Below are 9,632 nucleotides of genomic sequence, written 5' to 3' on the forward strand. Positions count from 1 at the left end.
CTCTATTGAGTATTGTTCAAGGTGAAGCTGCTCTATTTTACTTCCTGGGAAAATGTTTACTGTGGCCAGGGATTTTTTTCAACGACATATGCAAATAGAGACTTTATTCCTAGTATAGAAAGCAACGTTTCTGAACTTATCTAAAAATGTGGACGCACACTTTTCACATTAGGAGATACATATTTACAGAACTGATGAAGTGTATTTAGTGAAGTCTCAAAGCATAGCAGGGGAAAGATTTGTGATAAAGAAGACACCAGGCAGGGATGTTGCTATCTTCTTAAAAGGCCATCAGTTTCATTTCCTGAAACACAGTCACATGATAAAGAGGTGTGTTTTCCTATAGTCTGTGGACACTTCCTCAAGCAAGTTGGTGCCGATATCACGATGACAAAATGTAAGTAATCTTAACTATTGTTTACATTTCTAACGCTAACATAATATCAGACTTTTCACATCTTAGACTGTCAAAGTTTCCGTTAGACATCAGAGTTTCAGTTCCTGAAACACAGTCACCTCAGCAGCAGATGTGGATGGGTTTATTATCACAATGACCAAATAGAAGGAACATTTAACTATCATTTACATTGCTAATGCTTAATAGGATATCATTTTTCCTTGTCTTGTTAGATTATCCTGCCATCTATCACTTCATTGGATTGTGAACATTGCTGAGTCGTAATATTGGGGTCACTTAGAAATGTCCTTGTTTTTGAAATAAAAGCAATTTTTTTGTCCATTACATTAAATTGATGTTATATACAGAAATGCAGTGTAGATATTGTTAATGTTGTAAATGACTATAGTAGCTGGAAACTGCAGATTTTTAATGAAAATCTACATAGGCATACAGAGGCCCATTATCAGCAACCATCACTCCAGAGTTCCATTGGCACGTTATATTAGCTAATCCATGTTTATAATTTTAAAAGGCTAATAGATCATTAGAAAATCCTTTTGCTATTATGTTATCACAACTTAAAACTGTTGTGTTGATTAAAGAAACAATAAAACTGTCCTTCTTTAGACTAGTTGAAGCATCAGCATTTGTGGGTTCAATTACGGGCTCAAAATGGCCAGAAACAACGTCAACAGTGAAGAGGCAACTCCGGGATGCTGGTCTTCTAGATAGAGTTGCAAAAAAAAAGCCATATCTCAGACTGGCCAATAAAAAGAAAATATTAAGATGTGCAAAAGAACACTGGACAGGGGAGCTCTGCATAGAAGGCCAGCATCCCGGAGTCTAGTCTTCACTGTTCACGTTGAGACTGCGGGGTACTATTTAATAAAGCTGCCAGTTGAGGACTTGTGAGGCCTCTGTACGCCTATGTAGATATTCCATTAGAAATCTGCCGTTTCCAGCTACAATAGTCATTTACAACATTAACAATGTCTACACTGTATTTCTGATCAATTTGATGTTATTGTAATAGACAAAACATGTCCATAAGTGACCCCAATCTTTTGAACGGTAGTGTATATGTATGTATGTATGTGTGTATGTGTGTATGTGTGTATGTGTGTGTGTGTGTGTGTGTGTGTGTGTGTGTGTGTGTGTGTGTGTGTGTGTGTGTGTGTGTGTGTGTGTGTGTGTGTGTGTGTGTGTGTGTGTGTGTGTGTGTGTATGTATGTATGTATGTATGTATGTATGTATGTGTATTAAGTGAGAAGTAGGCATTGGTCTGAAGCCGAAAAATAAAGGAAATTCACATTAGCACCCATGCTCTACAAAGGTTTTCCAGCACACGACTTTGACCTAATGCAGTAGCTATGTCTATTCAATGCTGTTTTGACCAATCGGAATCCATGCTTCAAGATTGTTTTGAGCTCGGTGACTTGGATATGTTCCGGGTAGCCTCTGAGAATAGCATCGATGTATACACTGACACGTTGACTGAGTTCATTTGGAAGTGTATAGCGGATGTTGTTCCCACTGTGACTATTAAAACCTACCCAAATCAGAAACCATGGATAGATGGCAGCGTTCGCGGTAAACTGAAAGCACGAACCTTCGCATTTAACCATGGCAAAGTGACTAGGAATATGGTTGAATACAAACAGTGTAGTTATTCCCTCCGTAAGGCAATCAAACAGGCAAAACCTTCTATCTTTGAGGATAACATAACACAGTGGAGCGGGCTGCGTTTATGGCACTGTGTTATCCTCAAAGATAGAAGGTCGTTGTCCGTGGCTGATGTGAGTAAGACATTTAAATGTGTTAAGCCTCGCAAGGCTGCCAGCCCAGACGGCATCCCTAGCCGTGTCCTCAGAGCATGCGCAGACCAGCTGGCTGCTCCCTACCCCAGTCTGCTGTCCCCACTTGCTTCAAGATGTCCACCATTGTTCCTGTACCCAAGTAAGCAAAGGTAACTGAACTAAATGACTCTCATCCCGTAGCACTCACTTCTGTCATCATGAAGTGCTTTGAAGTGCTCTTGAACATCTCTAAAACTAAGAGCATTGTATTTGGTACAAATCATTCCTTAAAGGAATTTTCCGTAGAGCTCTGAGACAGGATTCTGTCGAGGCACAGATCTGGGGAAAGGTACCAAAAAATGTCTGCAGTATTGAAGGTCCCCAAGAATACAGTGGCCTCCATCATTCTTAAATGGAAAAAGTTTGGAATCACCAAGAATCTTCCTTGAGCTGGCAGCCCAGCTAAACTGAGCAATCAGGGGGGAGGAGGGCCTTGGTCAGGGAGGTGACCAAGAACCCGATGGTCACTCTGACAGAGCTCCAGAGTTCCTCTGTAGAGATGGGAGAACCCTCCAGAAGGACAACCATCTCTGCAGCACTCCACCAATCAGACCTTTATGGTAGAGTGGCCAGACGGAAGCCACTCATCAGTAAAAGGCACATGACAGCCTGCTTGGAGTTTGCCAAAAGGCATCTAAAGGACTCTCAGACCATGAGAAACAAGATTCTCTGGTCTGATGAAACCAAGATGGAACTCTTTGGTCTGTATGCCGAGCATCACATCTGGAGGAAACCTGGCACCATCCATCCGGTGAAGCATGGTGGTGGCAGCATCATGATGTGGGAATGTTTTTCAGCGGCAGGGACTGGGAGACTAGTCAGGATTGAGGGACAGATGAATGGACCAAAGTACAAAGAGATCCTTGATGAAAACCTGTTCCAGAGCACTCAGGAATTCAGACTGGGGAAAAGGTTCACCTTCCAACAGGACAATGACTCAAAGCACACAGCCAAGACAATGCAGCAGTGACTTTGGGTCAAGTCTCTGAATATCTTTTGAGTGGCCCAGCCAGAGCCCGGACTAGAACCCGATCGAACATCTCTGGAGATACCTGAAAATAGTTGAGCCGCGACACTCCCCATCCAACGTGACAGAACTTGAGAGGATCTGCAAAGAAGAGAAACTCCTCCAGTACAAGTGTGCCATGCGTGTAGCATCATACCCAAAAAGAATCAAGGTTGTAATCGCTGCCAACGGTGCTACAACAAAAGACTGAGTAAAGGGTCTGAATACTTATGTAAATGTGATATTTCAATTTTTTTCATTTTTTATAAATTTGAAAAAATGTCTAAACTGTTTTTACTTTGTCATTGTGGGGTGTTGTGTGCAGATTGATGGGGGAAAAAACATTTAATTAATTTTAGAACAAGGCTGTAACGTAACAAAATGTGGAAAAAGTCAAGGCATCTGAATACTTCCGAATGCGCTGTACACTATTTTAATAGCAGAACACTGTAAAGTCCTTTATTCCTCTGAAGAGTATGAATTAGGCTGTTTGAGATGATTTGAATCCTAAGAAACCTGCATACACATCGTTTGAAGTACAACAGACCAACATTTCTACTGTAGTAGGCCAAAGCAGTATTCTGGAAAACCTTGGACGAGCATGGGTGAGGTAGGCATGGTGATGCCCATGTGAATTTCTTTTCTTTTTTGACTTCGGACCAATGCCTACTTCTCACTTAAAACATGTTTTTTGGTGGTTTATTCAATGGTTTATTCACCGGAAGGTGATTTATACAAAATTATATAACATTTCCACATGCAAAAGGTGTCTTTCAAATTGTGTTCATTTATTGTCCAGGGTATGGTTTCCCGAAAGCATCTTGCTAAGTTCATCGCTAGAACCTTCATAGTCTCATCGTAAAATCTCAGACCTGTTTCCCAACACTTGTTATTTACCGACTTTCTCAAACCTCTAGTAGAACAGCTAACTGGGTCGTTAGATGCTTTTTTGCCCTTCAGCATCACTTTATAAGCAGAAGTTCTCCACCAAACATAGAATCAAGACGTTTATCTGTCTCTACGGCCGCCGATCACTTCAGAACAAAGTTGACTACAGTACAACGTTACCAATGTCTTTGCAATTGTTATGAACAAGAATAGGGCAAGGCTTATGACTGTACCTGACTTAACATGTTAACAGAGGTAATAACAGAGATGTCATCCCACAGATCTACTGTACCTGTAGAAGCAGATGTTTGAAGAATGAATATCGTCCCAGGTCAAATCCAGTTCCAATTACAATTACCAACGGTATCTGTGGTTCCAAGGAAAACGGATCCAATTATAAAATGCATTATTGACAGAAAGTTGGAGAAACTAAAGAAATTGATCAGAGGCGGCAAGGACTTGAATAGACAGTACCCTTGTGCTGAGTGGAATGACGATGTTACCCCTTTAATTGCTGCTGTTGCATTTACAAATGACAATATTTGTACATTTCTTCTGAAAGAAGGTGCTGACCCCAACATCCAATCAACAAATGGTTGGGCTCCTTTGCATTATGCCGCAATGTCAAAAGCTCCTGTCAGTTTAGTGAGTAGATTAATCGCAGCAAAAGCAGATCCAGAAGGGGCACCAATCCAAATGTTAACTCCACTTCAATTGGCAGCTAACAATGACAGAGAAGACATTGTGAAACAGTTGATGATGTCTGGAGCATTTGCTGAAAGAAATCTCAAAGCATATCCCGCTACTGACCAAAAGATAGCAAGCATGATTCAGAAATTCTCTTCAGAGAGTGAGAATTTTGTCAAATTGAAGATTTTTTATGATTTTTCTTGTGCAATAGGACTCAAATCAGTGGAGGATGTTTTCAATGAATATGGCAAACACATGCTGGTGGTGAACCCTGTGAATCATCTCACACTATATGACATGTCTTTTAACGCCATTGGACAAAATGCGGATCAGTATCGTCAAGCATCCATAAAGTGGCTGAGAGAATCTCAGAAAATTGATCTCTACATTGAGGAGGCAACCAATCGTTTGCCTAAAATTCCCAAACATTTACAAGATATGGTAGTGAATTGCTTGACAGCTGTTTTTAACATTATGAAAGAAATATCTCTTGGACTGTCACTGGTAGTAATACCCCCTCTTCTGAAATACCTCACACATGAATCCAAAAGTACCCCTCAAGGACTAAATCGCAACATTTCAGTTGTCAGACTACTGTATGTGATTACTCAGAAAGCTTCAAATCACAAACATGGCTGGACCCTCCCTTTTGTTGAGGAGTTATGCAAGAGGATCATCTCATTCACTGATCAAGCATATCTCGCCAATCCTCAGACCTCAAACTTAGGTGTTTTAACTTTTGGTCTGCTTGCAGATCTGTACACCTTCAACTGTGTACCTGCGATTATCACATCGCGAGGGATAACCTCTGTGCCGGAGAAAATACTTGTTACTGCCGAAATGGAGATGGATGAAGATCTGAAAGAAAAGCTAAGGAAATTAGATATGTCCCTACGAAGTCCAGTCCCACCAACGGATACAACTGAACAATTGCAGGGAATGAATCTATCAAAGAAGAAGAAGAAGAAGAAGAAAAAGAAGAAGACAATTCAGGAAGAGTTGTCGGTAGAGAAAAGTACACATGCCATGACTGAGAAGCCAGATCTTGATGCTTCATCAATTCCAGTTGAAGAATCTGGTGTACATGGTGAACATTCCAGTGTTAAACCATTTCCCTCCACCACCGAAGAATTGAAACCTCGGAAATGGCACAAAGTTAGTGAGCGGTGGAGGCCTCAGTTGGAGGAACTCAGCAACATAGATGCAGGCAAGGTTTACAGATTGGGAAATCTCAATCTTGTCGTCCATCCAGATTTCCAAATAGCCAAAGGAAGTGATGGAACTGAAGTCTTTCTGGGCTTGAAGGATGATGGTACTGAGGTAGCCGTGAAGAGAATGCTCAAGTCAAACTACCAAGATCTGAAGAGAGAAGAGGGTTTTTTAAGACTACCTCAGCTGGATAGTCCCTGCATTGTGAGATACGTGGACTTTGCAGAGGACGAGCACTTCGGTTACCTTGTTCTTCAGCTCTGTGAATACACCCTTGATGAATACATCAAAGACCACCTACCAGAGGACAAGACCCCTGTCCTGAAGAAAATAGTGCACGAGGTGCTCTGCAGTCTAAGTGTTCTGCATAGTCTAAACACAAAAATTCTGCACCGGGATATCAAACCCCAGAATGTTTTAATAGGTAAGACCAGACCATGTAGTTATTCAACAAAAATGTGGGCTAAAGAAATATTATTTTGATGTTTTATTTATTAACCTACATTTCAATGCTGCACTTTATATGATCTTCTCTTCAGATGTTACAGGCAGAGCGAGATTAGCCGATTTCGGTATAAGTCGACAATTGAACATGGGACAAACAACTCTACATACAATCAGTGCAGGAACAAAATGTTGGAAGGCCAGAGAAACTTTAGATGAAGACAGTGGGATCGGATATAAGAGGAGCACCGATATTCAGGTTAGTTTTCAACTTTAAATAATTCACTATACTTTGATTACCAGGCCTATTTGCCAAATTCATAGAATGCATACTAAACTATGTTGTGAAGGAGAAGTCCAGTGGCTACTCTGGTTCCCAGAGTAGCCCTCTACAAGATCGACACCAGACACTTCATCAACCATCTCCCTGACCACCACCTTCTGATCAAGCCATGAACGGTCTCTCTATCTTTGGAGGATGCATGCGCTCAAAGACTCGGCCTCTATTGGTTGACCTAGCTGACTATAGCTAGACTACTCTTGATGATGTATTGGTTGACCTAGCTGACTATAGCTAGGCTACTCTTGATGATGTATTGGTTGACCTAGCTGACTATAGCTAGACTACTCTTGATGATGTATTGGTTGACCTAGCTGACTATATCTAGGCTACTCTTGATGATGTATTGGTTGACCTAGCTGACTATAGCTAGACTACTCTTGATGATGTATTGGTTGACCTAGCTGACTATATCTAGGCTACTCTTGATGATGTATTGGTTGACCTAGCTGACTATAGCTAGACTACTCTTGATGATGTATTGGTTGACCTAGCTGACTATATCTAGGCTACTCTTGATGATGTATTGGTTGACCTAGCTGACTATATCTAGGCTACTCTTGATGATGTATTGGTTGACCTAGCTGACTATAGCTAGGCTACTCTTGATGATGTATTGGTTGACCTAGCTGACTATAGCTAGGCTACTCTTGATGATGTATTGGTTGACCTAGCTGACTATAGCTAGACTACTCTTGATGATGTATTGGTTGACCTAGCTGACTATATCTAGGCTACTCTTGATGATGTATTGGTTGACCTAGCTGACTATAGCTAGACTACTCTTGATGATGTATTGGTTGACCTAGCTGACTATATCTAGGCTACTCTTGATGATGTATTGGTTGACCTAGCTGACTATATCTAGGCTACTCTTGATGATGTATTGGTTGACCTAGCTGACTATAGCTAGGCTACTCTTGATGATGTATTGGTTGACCTAGCTGACTATAGCTAGGCTACTCTTGATGATGTATTGGTTGTTTGTTTTTTGCTATTGAATCATTTTGATATTGTTATGAAAAGCGCTATAGAGATGTAATACATTATAAATTATGATTATATACTTTTCAGGTGGCCGGGATGTTAATGTATTACATCATCTCTGGTGGACATCATCCATTTGGCAAAGGCATCCATTGTGAAGTTAACATTTTTCAAGGGAAGTACACACTGGAACATGTTGAGGATGAAGTGGCCAAGGACCTCATTGAGTGGATGATCAATGAAGACCCAGAGAAGAGACCTACAGTGGAGGACACACTGGCCCACCCATACTTCTGGTCAGAGGAGAGGTGAGAAGCAGTGCTAACACTTGTCAATCAGAAGGTTAGTTAAGATTAGTGATTCACTTTTTCCACTGGACATTTACCTTTTTTAATGGGTTCAGATTCTAACGACGATTTATCTCAATGCAAATGTGATCACCGTTTGACACTGACACAGTTGAATGCATTTAAAGGTATACTGTTGTTTTTCAGGAGAGTGGAGTACTTACGAAAAATTGGTAACGAGAAGGAAGCAGAGAACTGTCGCAAAGCAGACCCAAGACTCCTTCATGCTTTGGACCAGTGTGCTGAGGCGAGGTCGTTCACAAAGTGGAAGTCCAAGGTGAGCAAGACGCCATTTTATACATTTTATTTACATGTACATTCGTCCTAGTGTAGTGTCTAGTCTAGTAGTAGTCACACTTACTGTTATTTATTTGTGTACACAGATGCCGCCTGAGTTGATGAACAAGTTGGATGGTAAAAAGAAGGCCTACCCAGACAACACATTGGGTTTGTTGCGCTTCATACGCAACCTTCATGAGCACCAGTAAGACATATTAATAGTTTTGTCTAAAAACATGTACATGAACTTTATTTACTCTCTTACCATTAAAGGTGGTTGAATATTTTGTCTCTCTCTCTCTTTCTCTGAAGCACTGAGGATGTGGATTCTGTTGACATATTGACAATGTTCCCTGATCTCTTTGGATGCGTATACAAGTTTGCGAAGAAAATGGAGTGGAATTCAAGAAGTAGTCTGAAGAAATGGTTTCACAGAGAAGATGTAAGATAATGACTCTGACATTTGGAAGATTAACACTGACTAACTTCTGAAATCTTGGCTTGACTTTTCTGTTGCCATTAAATGACTCACTAGTGTAAGTGTTAGATGAATGTTCTTTAGAGGAAATCAAGAGTCTATGCAGCACTTTGCCTCTGTTTGCCTACTTGGTGTTTTGGCCATTTTCTTACGTCATTATAACAGTACTTATCTCATAAGCTAACATGAAATATATACAATATTTTTTATTAGAATGTGAAATGTAACGATACTTCGTAATATTATTCAATTTGCCTCCGTTTATTTTATTCATGGTTTGTTTACTGTATGTATAATATCAATGACACATACTGTACATACATACAACTTCTCTGTTGAAAAGTATTGAAATGAGCTGAATCTATTAATAAAGTGTAACATCTGGATAGTATAGCTTACAGTGCATGCCTCTTTCTTCACTCTGCAACAACCGGCTTAGTTCATGGAAACCCCAAAACATCAAAGATATAGAACATATACGGTTGAAGTCTGAAGTTTACATACACCTTAGTCAAATACATTTAAACTCTGTTTTATTGTTGTTGTTTTTGTTTTACAATTCCTGACATTCCTGCTCAATTAGTATTTGGTAGCATTGCCTTTAAATTGTTTAACTTGGGTCAAACATTTTGGGTAACCTTCCACACGCATCCCACAATAAGTTGGTTGAATTTTGGCCCATTCCTCCTGACAGAGCGGGTGTAATTA

At 40.3% G+C, this 9,632-nt stretch overlaps 1 protein-coding gene across 3 annotated transcripts; it reads left to right on the top strand.

The window, feature by feature from the left end:
* Positions 1-334: 334 nt before the first annotated feature.
* LOC135531084 (uncharacterized) lies at positions 335-9,317 on the top strand. Of its 3 annotated transcripts, XM_064959204.1 has the most exons (7): positions 335-397; positions 4,432-6,473; positions 6,589-6,752; positions 7,908-8,128; positions 8,315-8,444; positions 8,551-8,651; positions 8,759-9,317. In XM_064959204.1, the coding sequence occupies exons 2-7, from the start codon at positions 4,466-4,468 to the stop codon at positions 8,895-8,897; spliced, it is 2,763 nt and encodes a 920-aa protein (XP_064815276.1). In that variant the 5' UTR covers positions 335-397; positions 4,432-4,465; the 3' UTR covers positions 8,898-9,317. The 3 variants fall into 3 exon arrangements, with proteins under 3 accessions (XP_064815276.1, XP_064815277.1, XP_064815278.1); XM_064959205.1 differs by lacking the exons at positions 8,551-8,651; positions 8,759-9,317 and having other exon boundaries at positions 7,908-8,162; positions 8,315-8,393; XM_064959206.1 differs by lacking the exons at positions 335-397; positions 4,432-6,473 and having other exon boundaries at positions 6,491-6,752.
* The last annotated feature ends 315 nt before the right edge of the window (positions 9,318-9,632 follow it).

Source organism: Oncorhynchus masou, unplaced genomic scaffold, assembly GCF_036934945.1.
Source record: "Oncorhynchus masou masou isolate Uvic2021 unplaced genomic scaffold, UVic_Omas_1.1 unplaced_scaffold_1509, whole genome shotgun sequence".
Classification (NCBI taxonomy): domain Eukaryota; kingdom Metazoa; phylum Chordata; class Actinopteri; order Salmoniformes; family Salmonidae; genus Oncorhynchus; species Oncorhynchus masou.